We start from the raw sequence: 18,555 nt of genomic DNA on the forward strand, positions 1-18,555 counted from the left end.
ACCTGTTGTGTCCTCTTGCAAGCCAACATCGAAGGCCAGTTTATCAGTTGAAGACCGGGAAGTGGACAGGCAGCACAGATACTAAAAGACACAGAAGCAGGAGCTGTCACTAAACATTTACAGTCCTATCAGAGTCTAATGCGGACACACAGTTTGGTATCAGTCTATTTCTGCTATATCAGTCCTTTCCTTCAAATCTGGATGCTTCTGTGCAAAGCCCAGGTTTTCCACTGTGAGGGGGAACAGCACTCGCACAGCATTCATTAGGAGCAATGTTCTAAAAGAAATGCGGTCCTTTTTCCTTCATAAAAAACTAGGGAAATGTGTTCTGTCAGTAAAAGAAGATGAGGAACCAGGGATGTGTTTATACATCTCTCACTTCATGTGATATTCATGATCATAAGCAAAAGTACAACCTGATCTGACAGTTAGAAATCTTTCTCCCAAACAGAAATTTGAAAACTATTCAATTTTGTCTTTTTTTGTTTTCATTTAAAGAATTTTAACTCTTTCCAATTCACCCAGAATTGATTGTGGTGTCCAGCATGCCACCTCAGTGAAGTGAGGTTTTATCATGTGTATACACATAGGCATGTTTCCCCAAGAGTAATCAAACTCTTGCAACATCATCATCTCCTTACTTCTTTTCCCCGTTCTTAAGTTCTCCTAACCGTATATTCTTGGACATACAGTTTAGGATAATTTGGGGGGCCAATTCCCTTACCCCCACCCCATCCTCAAAAGTCTTGTTAAGTGTTATAAGAATGAGGACACAAAGATGAATGTGGATGAGCTCAGGATACACTACCATCTACACCAATCGTGTTGCAATCAAGGGGCACTCAGAGACAATTCTGGGGATCAGGCAAGCCCAGACCTCCCAGAATCACTGGACCACTAATGCAAAGCTTAGAAAGTTCCTACTATGGAATAAGGTCCATCCAGCTCAGTGGGTGTCTGCGAGTGTGAGGAGGCAGGAGACGAACCAACAGGGACAGATGTGCTGGCACATTCGGTGGAAGTCACTGCCATGGTCAGACTGACACAGAGACTGATTCTCTCTGGACTATAAAGCACTGGCTCCCTTAAGGTTATAAAAAAAGATGCTTCCAGTGTCCCCAAACGTATTCTTAGCCAGTACGAGAGTATGAGTCTGATCTTGAGACAGGCAGCCCACAGTGGTCCCTTAGGTTTATAGACTTTAGATCTAAACTATGTTAAATATTTCTATTTGAGAAAAAGTAACAATTTTACAATACTGACTTTCCAGACAAAAGCATAAAGTAATCCCTATTAAAGTTTTCTCTAATATTTCTCCAGAATATTACAGTTCTAGCACTGTAACTATTAACACACATTCTCTCTTCCTCTAATGTTCATAGCATCTATGAAGTAGATACTATAATTATTCCACTAAATGTCAATTAAGTTTCATGAAGGCAAGGACTTGGTCTTACTTACTACTATATCCAGCACTTAGAACTGTGCCTAGCACACAGTAAATGCTAAATAATATTTATTGAATGAATGGATGAAATGTTTAGATGCAATTACACGCTTAAAGAGGTTCAGCAAGGTATCCAAGACTGTACAGCATGCCAGAAAGTGAGCCTGAACCCATATCTACCAACCATGGTCAGGCTCTTAACCCATCTATTATGTACAGAGAGTTTTCTTAAAACAGAATCACGTTTATTATTCTATGCTGATTTGGGGGGTTTTCTTTGTTTGTTTGTTTGTTTGCTGAAGACGATTCACCCTGAGCTAACATCTGTGCCAGTCTTTGTCTATTTTGTATGTGGGTCACTGCCACAGCATGGCCACCGACAAGTGATGTATGTCCGTGCCTGGGAACTGAACCCAGGCTGCCAAAGCAGAGCGCACCAAACTTAACCACTAGGCCACAGGGCTGGCCCCCAGATTTTGTGTTTTGATTGCTACTGACAAAGGATTTCTTTCCATGAAGTTTTAATGTATGATTGCTATATACACTCAAGTTGTTTTTATATATTTGTCTTGTATCCACTTTATTAAAGTGTTTTCTTTTATGTTATTTCATATCTTGCTATGTCAGCCAAGATTTCCAGAATAATGCCAGACAGCATATTCTGGTTTCTGTTTAATTGTTTGAGCTAGTTTTGTCAAGAATGGCTTTGTGTTTGACAATTAAGTATGATGTTGGCTATTGATTTGACCTTGATATTTTCTTTATCATTGAGGAAATGATCGATGATAAGTTTCGATTAGGAGTGGGTGCTGAGTTTTATTAAAAACTTTTATCAGCACCTGTTAAGATGATCACAATTTTTTCTTATTTGACCCATTTATGTGAGGTAGCACACGAATAGTAACGATATTTTTAAGTCATCATTAAAATCATATCTATACTTTTCCTATACTTCTCTTCCTACACTTTTAAATTCCATTGACCAGACTTCTGAGCCAGATTTTCACATCAATATTCATGATGGAGACTGAAATTGTTTGTGTTTTGGGGGGCACTAGTTTTGAGGCTGTGGTTATGCTTAATTTCCTGCTCTGGAACAATTTACATATCCTGGGAATTATCTCCTTCTTAAAAAGAATAATCAAATACATTATACTTCCAGATATTGGACTATCACGTAGTCACTAAAATTAGGTTTATGAAGAAATTTGAATAACAGGGATAATGCTAATGCTGTGATGATACATTTAAAAAAATCAGGATATAAAGGTGGTTATGTAGTAAGAAGTCAATTATGTAAAAAAGAATTTTAAGACCAGAAAAGATTGAAATGTTTTATAAATTATAGTCATCAAAAGTTTTCTCTCATTAGTGTAATCATTAAGAATTTTTTCTTCTGTAATTTCCAAATCTTATAGAATGAATACATAGTTTTATAATTTAGTAAAGCCTTTAAAAGAATGAAATGAAACTTTTATAAATTTCACATATTTTATACATACAAGATATAAAAATATATATATATAAGCATATATAAAATACACATGGTAGAGAATGAGAAAACTGGCTGAGAGGAGCCCAATGGGTAATATGGATAATTGGGTGAAAAAAGCAGCACATATGGAAAAAGAAAGAGAACATCTAGTTAAGAAGGAAAGGAAGTCAGTGGAGAATTAACAGTAGAACTCAGAGGCAGTTTATTTTTACATTATCTTTCAGTTAAGATACTTTAATTCTCTAATAAATAAACTGTTTAAAACAAAATCACAAATGAGAAACATGTGACTCTTCACCACTCTCCTCCTAAGACGAGTCTCTGAAAAGTAAGATACTGAAAGTGGGAGTCATATAACGATAGAACTGAAGGGCCATAAAGGTTGTCTAAGCTAACCCTCATCTTATAAATGAGAAAACTAAACAGGGTACAAAGATATTAAAGAGCACATATATCCAAGTTCATTAATGCCATTGCTGAAATTCTGTTACCAACATTTCCTGACCATGTATGCCCAAATGGATCGCATGACCATATGAGGTTTGAAATCACAACATCTACTCACCATGCCACTGTAGGAATGGCGGAGCAATATGGCATGTCCATAGAGGAGTGTTCGATGACTACCACCCTGAGCAGTCTGCATAGAGAAGAGAAAGTGTCGACAAAAAAATGAATAAGAGAGTAAACTTAACTAAGGCAAGAAGATGCTCTCTTGTTCTCAAGGAAAAGTTTAACAGGAAAGAATAAAGAGCTATCGCAAACAAGCAAAGTGCGGTGGGAAGAATGCTTCATTTGGAACACAGCTATCAATAAAACCTCTCTGTGGGGCTAGCAGCTGATTTAGTTCTCGAAGAATGGACTTAATTTCAGTAAATCTTTACCATAATTTGTAATTATTTTTCATAGCTTTTTATTGTCTTTATTTCCCATTACATTGTGGTCTGCATTGGGCTGGAACTCTGATACTTTGGTCACCATTGTATTCCATGTGCCCAGCAAAATGCCTGGCACCCAGCAAGGACTAATAAATATTTGTTCAATGAATGAGTCTTCCTAAAACACAAAATTGACCAAATCATCTCCAGGCTTTATAGGAAAGAGTCCAAAGTCCTTCATATGAAATAGAGAGATGCTTCTCAAATTTTAGCATGCTTACGAGTTACCTGGAGAGCTTGTTAAAACACAGATTCCTGGGCCCTATCCCTGAGATCCTGATTCAGTAGGTTTGGGGTAGATACAGAGAAGTTTCGTTTCAAAAATTTCCCAGGTGATGCAAGGGCAGTTGTTGTGGGGACCACACTTTGAGTAGTTTAAGCATAGGGGACATTTAGTCTCCACCCTTTCTCGCTTCCTCCCCCAAACCCCCTATATTCCAAACACACACACTTTCCCTGCCCTGAATATACAATGCTGCTTTCATGCCACTCTTAGAACGCAATGTTCCCTCCCTCTGTGGTCTTTCTGCCTTATAAACGGTGCTTTTAAACTCAATTTAAAGGCTACCTCCTCTATGAAGCCTCATCTGGTTTCCTCAAAGTTAGTGCTCCCTCAGCATCTCTGCAGGCCTTGGTCTACATGGGTATAATGGCCTTATCACTCTCCACTGCAAGCACCTTCTCTCCTGGACCAGACTGTGAACTCCTCAAGGTCAGGGACTTAGCTACTAGCACAATGGCAAGACACAGTAAGCACTCAATAAACATTTGTTGAATGAAAAACTGGGATGTGGAGGAGCCCCATCCAGGCTGAGTGAGGATATGAGTAAAGGCGTCATGCATGGTGTACAACTGCAAGGTATTTATGAAAGAGGAAGGGCCACGGGAGAGTAGCGCTGGGTTGCAGAGAGAAATTCAACAGGAACTGTAACATTCAATGAGGGTAAGATCATGGAAGGTGCAAAATGTTATGCCAAGGACTCTGTACTTTTTTCTGTAGGAAAAGGAGGTCTTTAAGGATTTTAAGGATGAGAGTGATGACATTGATCTCTATAAACTTTAACAAGTACAGAAAGTACTTTAATACCCAATACTATTATACCTTTTTTACTAGAAATATATCGCCTCCCTATTCCACATAATTTCTTAAAATAACTTTATTTACATTAAGCTTGAAAGACCTCAGAACCATTCTTAAAATGGATATTAAAAGTTAAAATTATAAGAAAAAACTGCTTTTAAATAAAGGGAAAATCACTTTTTCACATACTGAGAGAAAAAGGGAAAAACCTACTTTGCAAAATTGTATTCCTCCTCAGAAGGAGGCTGTCGTTAGAGAATACTTTCATTTTCTATAATATATTTGATTGATTGCAGCCAAGAATAATTTTATTTACCTTGTCTGCTTTGGATTACCTTGGTAGGAGCTTACCTTTTCATACCAGATATAGGTTCCAAAGCTATAAAAGCCAGCTGAACTTTAATAAAACTTGACAGTCATACCAATAAAAATAAGATTTTTTTTAACGAAGGATAGGCCTTAACTGTAGCCAAAAAGTATTAAGTTCTCCTTTTACTGTAAAGCTTTGCCTACGCATTTCATATATCCATATGAACATATATATAAATATTCAATTTGGTTAACATAACGAGATATTTCAGTGTCTGAATTTTCTTTCAACTATAGATTTTACACAGTCAGTTATAAATTTCACACTATGGATTTCCTTATTACTGAAATGCTAATTTGTGCCACAGATTTAGTTTCAAGAGAACTCTTATAAAAGTATATAAATAACCCATACTAACTTAATTTTGTTACTTATAGAAACACTGTTAACACAAAGTGAATGCAATTTGTCTGTGACAGTACTTTTCCTAAACTTGTCATTTTAAATGACACTACTCTGGCTCTGATTCAGGAAAAATAAAATGACTCTTGGGCAGGTTGGATAACATGTTCTTTTAACATTTTTCAGAAGAATTGTGTGTGTGGGATGCACCAAAAAGGTACTTTGGTTCTTTCCTGGGTTTTTTTTTTTTTTTTTTGAGTTCATAATAGTTTACATCAATGTCAGATTTCGGCTGTACACTATTTCTTATCTGTCACCACATAGCTGCCCCCCTTCACCCCTGTGCCCAGCCCCTACCCCGTTCCCCTGGTAACCACTGAACTGTTTTCTTTCTCCATGGGCTTGTTTACATTTTACATGAGTGAAATCATCTGGGGTTTGTCTTTCTCAGTCTGGCTTATTCTGCTTAGCATAATTCCTTCCAGGTTCATCCATGTTGTTGCAAATGCAATGATTTTGTCTTTTTTTCTGGCTGAGTAGTAGTCCATTGTGTGTATATATATATATATATATATATATATATATATATATATACACACCACATCTTCTTTATCCAATCATTAGTTGATGGGCACTTGGATTGTTTCCATGTCTTGGCTATTGTGAATAGTGCTGCAATGAACATAGGAGTACATATGCTACTTTAGATTGTTGATTTCAAGTTGTTTTGGTAGATACCCGGTAGTGGGATAGCTGGGTCATATGGCAGTTCTGTTTTTAGTTTTTTGAGGAATATCCATACTGTTTTCCATACTGGCTGCACCAGTTTGCATTCCCACCTGCAGTGTATGAGGGTTCCCTTCTCTCCAACATTTGTTATTTTTAGTCAGTGGTTATAGCCATTTTAACAGGTGTAAGGTGGTATCTTAGCGTAGTTTTGATTTGCATTTCCCTGATGATTAGTGATGTTGAGCATGTTGTCATGCATTTATTGGCCATCTGTATATCTTCTTTGCAAAAGTGTCTGTTCATCTCCTCTGCCCATTTTTTGATGAGGCTCTTTGTTTTTTTGTTCTTCAGTTGGGTAAAATCCTAATATATTATGGAGATTAACCCCTTATCAGATATATGATTTGCAAAAATTTTCTCCCAGTTGGTGGGTTGTCTTTTGGTTTTGATACTTGTTTCTTTTGCCTTGCAAAGACTCTTTATCTGATGAACTCCCACTTGTGTATTTTCTCTTTTATTTCCCTTGTCTGAGAAGATATGGTATTCAAAAAGATCCTTTAAGTTTGATGTCAAAGAGTGTACTACCTATATTATCTTCCAGGAGTTTTATGGTTTCAGGATTTATTTTCAAGTCTTTGATCCATTTTGAGTTTATTTTTGTGTATGGCATGAGATAACGGTCTACTTTCATTTTTTTGCATGTGGCTGTCCAGTTTTCCCAACACCACCGACTGAAGAGACTATCTTTTCTCCATTGTATGTTCTTGACACCTTGCTCAAAGATTACCTGTCCATATATGTGTAGTTTTATTTATGGGTTTTCAGTTCTATTCCATTGATCTGTGTGCCTGTTTTTGTACCAGTACCATGCTGTTTTGATTACTGTAGCTTTGTAGTACATTTTGAAGTCAGGGATTGTGACGCCTCCAGCTTTGTTCTTTTTTCTCAGTATTGCTTTAGGAATTCAGGGTCTTTTTTTTTGCCCCATATGAATTTTAGGATTCTTTATTCTATTTCCATGAAGAATGTCATTGGGATTCTCATTGGGATTGCAATGAATCTGTAGATTGCTTTGGATAGTATGGACATTTTAACTATATTTATTCTTCCAGTCCATGTGCATGGAATCTCTTTCCATCTCTTTATGTCATTATCTATTTCTTTCAATAATGTCTTCTATTTTTCATTGTATAATTCCTTCACCTCCTTAGTCAAATTTATTCCTAGGTACTTTATTCTTTCTGTTGTGATTGTAAATGGAATGGTATTCTTGAGTTCTCTTTCTGTAAGTTTGTTATTAGAGTACACAAATGCAACTGATTTTTGTAAGTTGATTCTGTACCCTGTAGCATTACTGTACTTGTTAATTATTTCTAATAGTTTTCCAATGGATTCTTTAGGGTTTTCCATATATAAGATCATATCATCTGCGAAGAGTGAGAGTTTCACTTCTTCATTCCCTATTTGGATTCCTTGTATTCCTTTCTGTTGCCTAATTGCTCTGGCCAAAACCTCCAGTACTATGTTAAATAAGAGGGGTGATAGTGGGCATCCTTGTCTTGTTCCTGTTCCCAGAGGGATGGCATTTAGTTTTTCCCCATTGAATATGATGTTGGCTGTGAGTATGTCATATATGGCCTTTATTATGCTGAGCTAGTTTCTCTCTATCCCCATTTTGTTAAGAGTTTTTATCATAAATGGCTGCTGGATCTTGTCAAATGCTTTCCCTGCATCTATTGAGATGATCATGTGGTTATTATTCCTCATTTTATTAATGTGGTGTATGACATTGATTGATTCGCGGATGTTGAATCATCGCTGCTGTCCCTGGTATAAATCCCACTTGACCATGATGTATGATCTTTTTGATGTATTGCTGTATTCAGGTTGCCAATATTTTGTTGAGGATTTTTGCATCTATGTTCATCACTGATATCGGCCTGTAGTTTTCCTTTTTTGTGTTGTCCTTGTCAGGCTTTGGTATCAAAGTGATGTTGGCCTCGTAGAATGTGTTAGGAAGCATTCCATTTTCCCTAATTTTTTGGAATAGCTTGAGAAGGATAGGTATTAAATTCTCTCTGAAAGTTTGGTAGAATTCCCCAGGTAAGCCATCTGGTCCTGGGCTTTTATTCTTTGGGATGCTTTTGATTATTGTTTCAATCTCTTTCCTTGTGATTGGTCTATTCAAATTCTCTACTTCTTGACTCAGCTTTGGGAGGTTGTAAGAGTCTAAGAATTTATCCATTTCCTCTAGATTGTCCATTTTGTTGGCACATAGTTTTTTGTAGTATTGTCTTATAATCCGTTGTATTTCTGTGGTATCCATTATTTCCCCTCTTTCATTTCTAATTTTATTTATCTGAGTTTTCTCTCTTTTTTTCTTCGTTAAGTCTGGCTAGGGGTTTGTCAATTTTATTTGTCTTCTCAAAGAACCAGCTCTTTGTTTCATTGATGCTTTCTACTGCCTTTTTTGTTTCGATAGCATTTATTTCTGCTCTGATTTTTATTGTTTCTCTCCTTCTGCTGACTTTGGGCTTTGTCTGTTCTTTTTCTAATTCAATTAGGTGAAGTTTGAGCTTGCTTACTTGGGCTTTTTCTTCTTTGTTAAGGTGAACCTGTATTGAGATGAATTTCCCTCTTAATACATACAGCTTTTGCTGCATCCCATAAGAATTGGTATGGTATGTTTTCATTTTCATTTGTCTCCAGATATTTTTTTATTTCTCCTTTAATTTCTTCAATGATCCATTGCTTGTTCAATAGCATGTTGTTTAGCCTCCACATCTTTATCCTTTTCGCAGCTTTTTTCTTGTAATTAATTTCTAGCTTTATAGCATTGTGATCAGAAAAGATGCTTGTTATTATTTCAATCTACTTAAATTTATTCAGGCTTGCCTTGTTTCCCAAGATATGGTCTATTCTTCAGAATATTCCATGAGCTCTTGAGAAGAATGTGTATTCTGCTGTTTTGGGATGGAGTGTTCAATATATGTCTATAAAGTCCAACTGGTCCAGCTTTTCATTTAATTCCACTGTTTCCTTGTTGATTTTCTGTCTAGATGATCTGTCCATTGATGTGAGTGGAGTGCTGAGGTCCTCTACTACTGCTGTGTTATTATTAATGTCTTCTTTTAGGTTTGTTAATAGTTGCTTTATGAAGTTTGGTGTTCCTGTGTCGGGTGCATAGATTTTTATAAGTGTTATTTCTTCTTGATGGAGTGTCCCTTTGATCATTACATACTGCCCCTCTTTGTCTCTCTTTGCCTATCTTATCTTGAAGTCTACTTTGTCTGATATAAATATTGTGACACCTGCTTTCTTTTGTTTGCCATTAGCTTGGAACATCATCTTCCATCCCTTCACTTTGAGCCTGTGTTTGTCATTGGAGCTGAGATGTGTTTCCTGGAGGCAGCACATCGATGGGTCTTGTTCTTTAATCCATATCTCTACTCTGTGTCTTTTTATTGGAAAATTCAATCCATTTACATTTAGGGTGATTATCAACATATGAGAGCTTAATGCTGCCATTTTATCACTCATTTTCCCATTCTCCTACGTTTCCTTTGTTTCTTGTCCTGTGTATTTTGGTCTACCAATCGAGTTATGTAGTTTTTTATGGTGTGTTTCTTTGTTTTCTCCTCATTTATTATTTTTGTCTCTGTTGTGCTTTTTTGTTTAGTGGTTACCCTGAAGTTTGTATTCAAAATCTCATGGATAAGATAGTTTCCTCTCTGATGTCGTCTAATTTCCTTAGAGTAAATCGATTCACTCCTTTCCTCTTCCCCTCCTAAGTTGTTTTTCTCACATCTTATTCCATCTTGTGTTATGAGTTTGTGGTTAAAATGACAAGATTACCTTTGTTTTTAGTGTTTTCCTTCCCTTTGTCTTTAATGCTATACCTGAGTATTTGCTAACCTGCTCTCATTCTATCTACCTATTTATCTCCCTACTCCATGCTTTGTAACCCCTTTCTCCCTTTGTTTTTTCAAGTATGAGGGCCTTGTTGGGATTTCTTTTGGGGGGGGGGGGTGTCTCATGGCTACGAACTCCCTTAGATTATGTTTGACTGGAAAAGTTTTTATTTCTCCATCATATACAAAGGATATTTTTGCTGGATAGAGTATTCTTGGCTGAAAGTTTTTGTCCTTCAAAGATTTGAATATGTTATTCCAGTCTCTCCAAGCCTGTAATGTTTCTGCAGATAAATGCACTGAAAGCCTAATGGGGTTTCCTTTGTAGGTTATTTTCTTCTGCCTTGCTGCCCTTAGTATTCTTTCTTTGTCATTCAGTTGTGCCAGTTTCACTACTATATGCCTTGCAGTAGGTCTTTTTACATTGACATACTTAGGATATCTGGCAGCCTCTTCCATACGGATTTCCTTCCCTAGGTTTGGGAAGTTCTCTGCTATTATTTCTTTGAACAAGCGCTCTACTCCATTCACCTTCTCTCCTCCTTCTTGTATACCTATAAGTCTTATGTTGCATTGTATAATTGAGTCGGATATTTCTCAGACACTTTCTTCATTTCCTTTTAGTCTTAGTTCTCTCTCCTCCTCTATCTGGAGCACTTCAACTTGTTTATCTTTGATTATGATGATACACTCCTCTCTGTGATGTCCACTCGAGCATTCAGGGAATCCATAAGTTGTTTTATTTCTTCCATTGTGTCTTTCATCTCTAATATTTCTTATTGATTCTTCTTTATAATTTCAATCTCTTTTGTAAAGTAGCTCCTGAAGTCGTTGAATTGTTTCTCTATATTCTCTTTTACCTCATTGAGTTTTTTGATGATAGCTATTTTGAATTCTTTGTCATTTAGATTACATATTTCTGCATCCTCAGGACTGATTGCTGGGTACTTGTCATTTTCTGTCTGGTCTGGAGATCTAATATAATGTTAGATATTGCTGGAGGGAATGGCTCTGGTTTTTGGCATCCTGGTGTTATTTGGTCACCATTACCACCTATTGCCACTAGGTGGGTGTCAAGAGCCATGTATTCTGAGCCCTGTGCCTTCAGCTGAAATCCCAGGAGCTGCGGCGATCCCGAGCAGGTTGGGGGAGGGGTGCTTTCTCCTCTGTGCTCTCAGGGTTTTCTCACTCTGCTCTCACTATCTGTTCTCCTGGGGTATTGGCTTGATAAGGTCACCCCCAATGAATGCTGTCACCCTGGTAGAGGGCTTGCCCCTATGCTGCAAGGACCCTCAGGAGTCCTTGATGTTTCCATGAACGAATGTCCTCTCACCTGTTCCTCCGCTGTCAGAGGCCGCCCATGGTCCCAGATCACAGTCTTCAGGAGAGAGAGTGAAGTTTTCTCTTACCCCATTCCACCTCCTCCAAGTGGGGCTCCAGCCTCTCTGCCCTCTGTCGTATGGCTGTGTGGGTCTCTCCAATGTTTTTGTGTTGTGGTTGGATGTCCTCTGTTGGAGTATGAATGTCCTTTTCGTTGTATATTAGAGGGGAAAGATTGCTGGAAAAACTCACTCTGCCACGATGGTGACATCATTGCACTTTTCTGTTTTTTGATTTAGTCAATTTTCTTATTAAATTTGGCCTGGTCCTTGCTTTAAGTGAACAAATAATTATGGCCTTCCTCTGTAGGGAGCTACTGGTACTTTATGAAGATGGTTATTACAAATACTGGCTAGCCACTTCTAGGGTTAGTCCTTCAAGATTCTACAATCTCCTGTCTTAGATGGACTGTGGGACTCCTCCAGAGCAATTTCAATGAAAAAAGATCACTACCACTGAGTAGTATGTCACAAGCAGTAGTCATTCAGTACTCTAGAACAGGGTCCATTTTCTGTCTAGCCATCCAAACCTAAACCCATAGGCACACAGTGACATAACCTCTGTAAACTATGGGAATCTAGCCAGGACCAACTAGATAAGAGAATCAAGCTAACAGGGTCGCAAGCTCGGAGGTGACCTGCCTTTCAAGATCACACTTCAGAAAAAATCATCTTAGCATTTTTTGAAGTTAACATGTTAACTTGCTTGGAATCTAAAACACAAGCAATGTGGGCAGTGTTTTCAACTGCACCAATGAAAAGGAGAATCAGGAAACTAAATTTTAAGTAACAAACCTCCAGTTCACATTAACGCCATCTATATTTTAGTCTTGCTAATTCTCCAGCAAACGTTACACAAGAGAAACATTCTTTCCTATTCATTTCAAAAATCCTTATTGGGTGTCTACCATCTGAGAAGAACAGTACCTGATGCCAAGGCGATTATGCATAATCAGCTCACAGTCTGTTTCCCCCTGCCTTGAGAATGAGAGTTTTCTCTGAAAACTCTAATTATTCATTCATTCAACAATTATATACTGAATCCCATGTAATTTCCTTCAAAATATTTATACACTAATAGCAAAGAAAATGGAAGTTTAAGAACTAATTCTTTGAGTATTCTTAATACCCCCAACTAGATGACAGATTATCAGCTCCTTGTAGTAAAAGTACTGCTGGAACTTGCATGTCCTTAAAGTATATTTCCAACTGCGACTTAGGCCCTATCCGTCCCTGTGCACTGTCAGTCCACTGCAGCCCAGCCCCTCACTGGGACTGGCTGAGCCTGGGGTTTAGTTAGTGAGCTGTCACCAGCCCTTCATGGACTCTCTGCAGACCAGGATCCTGAAGTCAGCTTCTGCTGGACTAACACAGTTACATTAAGGGGCTGTTGCTCTGAGGGAGGAAAAAATAAATAAATAAATAAATAAATCTACCATTTTCAAACTACTCCCTCTAAATATTCCTGCTGTTGGAGAGCCAAGCATCACTTAATAAAGGGTAAACTTTGACTTTTTGAAAATATCAACTAAAAACATTTTTCAGTTCTGTGTGTGGGTTTGGTCCCATGACCCCTGAGACAACTGACAGGGCTAATGTTACACAATAGGGTAAAAACATGAACTCACGAACTGTAAGTGGATACAAAAGCCCAGGGTACATTCAAACAAAATCTAAACAAACTGCTGTATGATTTCTAAATCAACCTCACCTCACGCTTTCCACAAATTACTTTAATATCAATTTAGTATCATTAGGCATTCTTACGCTTTCAGCTTTCACGATCTTGCCCAAAAGGTCCAATTACGGGACTCATATTGTAAGCAAAAGCTTTGATGTAAATGCATCCACATTTACAATTATTCAGAATATTACAGAGTTCTGTTATCCTTCTCTGTGTGGAGGGGGACAAGTTGGATCATGGCAGCTACAGTTGAGGTATTACTGTCATAAACTTAAAGTAAAACAGCAGAAAAGCATAACACATAAAACCAGAACAGGAATGACTAAGATCAACTAAAGAGGTTTACAGACACATAAAAATTACTAACTCTGTGTTTCTATTCATTTGGGATTTTTCCTTTGTCTCTGTTTTTTTAAAATATATGTTTGTACTATATATTGGCTTATTAACATGTTTCTAGTATTATTGCTGTGTAAAACCATGCAATTTACTAACTATATATTATCTAAATATTTTAGGGTTTTCTGTTTTCTAGGGTTCTCTGTTTTCAAGGGTTTTCTAATCATTTTTTCTGAACAAAAATGCTATATTAATCAATGTAGGACATCTTTCAGAATTCCAGGCCCTTATTATCCAAGAGTTTTTTTTTTTTTTAAATAAATCGGACTCTACAGGAGAAATTTTCTGTATTCCCTTAACTGCTATAACATAACATGTCATTTTAGAAGTAAAACAATGAAATCATAAAAGGAGTTTATTACTGCAGGTAATAGTAAACTATACCGCCAAAACTAAAAACAATACACAACAAAAAGAAATGTGCACGAGAGAACTTCTTTCATAGTGTCAGACATTTAAGTAGAGAAGCTTTTAAGTTTACCTTCAAATACTAATAGCAATACTTGGGAAATGAGTAGTTTCAGGGACAAAATTAGAAAACCATCTCTCTGCGTAAGCCTTCACATCATCTGGAAATGACTTAAAAACACAAATGCGAACAGCACAAGATGGACAGGAGCAGCAGAGAGCTGCTAAGCCTGATGTTTTGGTCCTGTGGTTTGGACCTGTGGGCCCCGGGCAGCACGAGATATTCAAACAGTCCTGCCATCTTCAACAGTGAATCATATAAGAGGTTCACAGGATGATTATAATAATTAGTGAGAAATCTAGCTTCACTGCAACATACATGTGTTTGATAAAGCCAGTTGAACATTGTCAAGACAGCCCCTTGGCACTGGGTGGCTTACTTGTGATGGTGTCTTAACCAAAAGTCTCCTGAGGGAACAGATCAGGCCTGTGACAGTACTACTAAAGATTGTTTAGCGCCAACAAGCATAAATGGGCTCCTGGGACAAAGAAGCATCTGTCTGGTCCTGGGAGGTTAAACACTGCCTGTCCAGGTATGAAATCCAAAGCTAATCATGATTGAAAGGTGAAAGCTGAACAAAATTCGGCATCCTTTTCCTTTAAAGTAGCTTAAATTACGATAATTTCATGCATATGCCCTCTGTTTAGTCACACTCTAACCTTCCCAGATCATCTAATGCAGTGATGAAAATAAGCCATCGGGGTTCTGGCCTTGCAGTTAAAAGAAATCAGAGCCTACTCAAATTATTTTAGGTATACCACCTGGTTGAAAGTGATTCTACATCATCTTTCTACCTGTACTAATTTTAATATGAATTTGCTCATGAAAGAGCTTAAGATAAGTGTTTTAGGCATCAATTCCATTCACCCTTCTCCAGGGGGAAGTAGATATGACATTGGATAAGGGATTGGAATGGGGTGAGACAATAAAATGAGTAAGTAAATGCAGATTTAGCAAGAAACACTGAATTTTTTTCAAACTCAATTTTATTAGTTATTTTCAAGGAGAGGATACATTCCTGTTTTGCTGTTGTTTATAACATTTTCCCAACTAAAACTCTTGTTTCAGGATATGTCTAATTTAGCAGTTAATGTCCTCTCTTCCCAATGTAATAATAATATTTTCTACTTAAAGATAATAGCTGCAGTTATTTGAAATGTTGGAAAATGTTTTTGTTGATAGATGGCTTCAGAGACGTGTTCTTCTCTGTCATCCTATCCAAACTGTCAAATTCTTAATGTTAATGAGTAGATCCACGGTCAGTAACCGACAATGCTCCTGGTTCAGAGTTTTGTACAGTATGAATGATAGACTTAGCTAAGTAACTCAATTGAGATGAATACTTTGCTTTCTTTTCTTCTAAGCAAGCTTTTAAATCTACATCCAGAATTTTGATTTAACACTTTTCAGAGTTTACGTATTTTGAAATGATATTCTTTTCAAATTTTAAATTACATTAAGCCTTTATTAACTGAATACAACAAATTTCTCTATACATTGTTTATCGACTTTTATGATAAAAATTAAATTTCATGACATTAAAAAGATTATACACCATGATCAAGTGGGATTTATACCAGGGACACAGGGATGGTTCAACATCAGCAAGTCAATCAATATGATACGCTACATTAACAAAATGAGAAACAAAAACCACAGGATCATCTACAGATGCAGAGAAAGCATTCGACAAGATCCAACATCCATTTATGATAAAAACTCTCAATAAAATGGGTATAGAAGGAAAGTACCTCAACATAATAAAGGCCATATATGACAAACCCACAGCCAACATCATACTCAATGGGCAAAAACTGAAAGCCATCCCTCTGAGAACAGGAACAAGACAAGGGTGGCCACTCTCACCACTCTTATTCAACATAGTACTGGAGGTTTTGGCCAGAGAAAGTCGGCAGGAAAAATAAATAAAAGGAATCCAAATAGGCAATGAAGAAGTGAAACTCTCACTGTTCGCAGACGACATGATCTTATATATAGAAAACCCCAAAGAATCCATAGGAAAACTATTAGAAATAATCAACAACTACAGCAAAGTTGCAGGGTATAAAATCAACATACATAAATCAGTAGCATTTCTATACTCTAACAACGAACTAACAGAAAAAGATCTCAAGAACACAATCCCATTCACAATTGCAACAAAAAGAATAAAATACCTTGGGGTAAATTTAACCAAGAAAGTGAAAGACCTATACAACAAAAACTTCAAGACTTTCCTGAAAGAAATTGATGATGACATAAAGAGATGGAAAGACATTCCATGCACATGAATTGGAAGAATAAATGTAGTTAAAATATCCAGACTACCTAAAGCAACCTACAGATTCAACGCTATCCCAATGAGAATCCCAATGACATTCTTTACAGAAATAGAATAAAGAATCCTAAAATTCATATGGGGCAACAAAAGACCCCAAATTGCTAAAGCAATCCTGAGAAAAAAGAACAAAGCTGTAGGCAACACAATCCCTGACTTCAAAACATACTACAAAGCTACAGTAATCAAAACAGCATGGTACCTGTACAAAAACAGGTGCACAGACCAATGGAACAGAATTGAAAGCCCAGAAATAAAACCATACATCTATGGACAGCTAATCTTCGACAAAGGAGCTGAGGGCATACAATGGAGAAAAGAAAGCCTCTTCAGCAAATGGTGCTGGGAAAACTGGACAGCCACATGCAAAAGAATGAAAATTGACCATTCTTTTTCACCATTCACAAAAATAAACTCAAAATGGATCAAAGACCTGAAGATTAGACCTGAAACAATAAGTCTTATAGAAGAAAATATAAGCAGTACACTCTTTGACATGAGTATCAAAAGGATCTTTTTGGACACCACGTCTCCTCAGACAAGGGAAACAATAGAAAGAATAAACAAACGGGACTTCATCAGACTAAAGAGCTTCTTCAAGGCAAGGGAAAACAGGATTGAAACGAAACAACAACCCACTAGTTGGGAAAAAATATTTACAAGTTATATATCTGACAAAGGGTTAATCTCCATAATATATAAAGAACTCACACAGCTCAACAACAAAAAATCAAAGAACCCAATCAAAAAATGGGCAGGAGACATGAACAGACATTTCTCCAAAGAAGATATATGGATGGCCAATAGACACATGAAAAGATGTTCATCATCACTAATCATCAGGGAAATGCAAATCAAAACTACACTAAAATATCACCTTATACCTGTTAGAATGGCAAAAACAACCAAAACAAAAAGTGACAAATGTTGGAGAAGTTGTGGAGAAAAAGGAACTGTCATACACTGTTGGTGGGAATGCAAACTGGTGCAGCCACTATGGAAAACAGTATGGAGATTTCTCAAAAAATTAAAAATAGAAATACCATATGACTCAGCCATCCCACTACTGGGTATCTATCCAAAGAACTTGAAATCAGCAATTCCAAAAGTCCCATGCACCCCTATGTTCATTGCAGCATTATTCACAATAGCCAAGATGTGGAAGCAACCTAAATGCCCATTAACTAATGATTGGATAAAGATGTGGTATATATATACAATGGAATACTACTCAGCCATAAAAAAGGATAAAACCATCCCATTCACAACAACATGGATGAAACTTGAGGGTATGTTAAGTGAAATAAGCCAGATAGAGAAAGACGAACTCTGTATGATTCCACTCATAGGTGGAAGTTAAACATATAGACAAAGAGAACTGATTGGTGGTTACCAGAGGTAAGGGGGAGTGGGGGGAGGGCACAAAGGGTAAAGTGGTGCACCTACAACATGACTGACAATAATGTACAACTGAAATTCCACAAGGTAATCTTAATAAAAAGTTAAAAAAAATAAATGTACTATATTTAAAAATAAAAATTAAATTTCATGAATATGATATGAGCAATGTGGTAGGTATATAAAAAGGAAACAAAAACATTCTACTGTACGTCTCAAAATAATGACATTCTGTTCTTCCTCTCCTTCCCTTACATATTTCCTTCAATGATATGACCATATACTTTACTCATCTCTTTCAGTTTGCCTCCTTTTAAAACCTTTCCATTTTTCTGATTTGGTTGAGAAAGAAAAAGGGTCTGAATTATTTTCCCTTCTCCTGGACTAAGCAATTCAATAGTAGCTTCTTGGTGCCTCTTCTAATTTCCCAGTGTATGAATTTCCTATTGTATTCATGCAAGAGTGCTTAAACACAAACCAGCCAATATAATTCCCGCAGTGAAAATTCTAAGCGGAGAGCTATAAAAAATTCTGTTTTAATGAGAGAAATTCCTAACATCGGCTAAATAAAACTT

General features: G+C 36.9%; 1 protein-coding gene across 1 annotated transcript in view; it reads right to left on the reverse strand.

The window, feature by feature from the left end:
* The window catches only part of RYR2 (ryanodine receptor 2), a 689,571-nt gene that overhangs the window by 399,296 nt on the left and 271,720 nt on the right, over nt 1-18,555 (reverse strand). The window contains exons 6-7 of the mRNA XM_070568189.1: nt 3,508-3,582; nt 3-81 (exon numbers count right to left, since the gene is read on the reverse strand). Of these exons, the coding sequence (XP_070424290.1) occupies nt 3-81; nt 3,508-3,582 (154 nt within the window). The remainder of the gene's footprint in view (nt 1-2; nt 82-3,507; nt 3,583-18,555) is intronic.

This window comes from Equus przewalskii, chromosome 1 (genome assembly GCF_037783145.1).
Source record: "Equus przewalskii isolate Varuska chromosome 1, EquPr2, whole genome shotgun sequence".
Classification (NCBI taxonomy): Eukaryota; Metazoa; Chordata; class Mammalia; order Perissodactyla; family Equidae; genus Equus; species Equus przewalskii.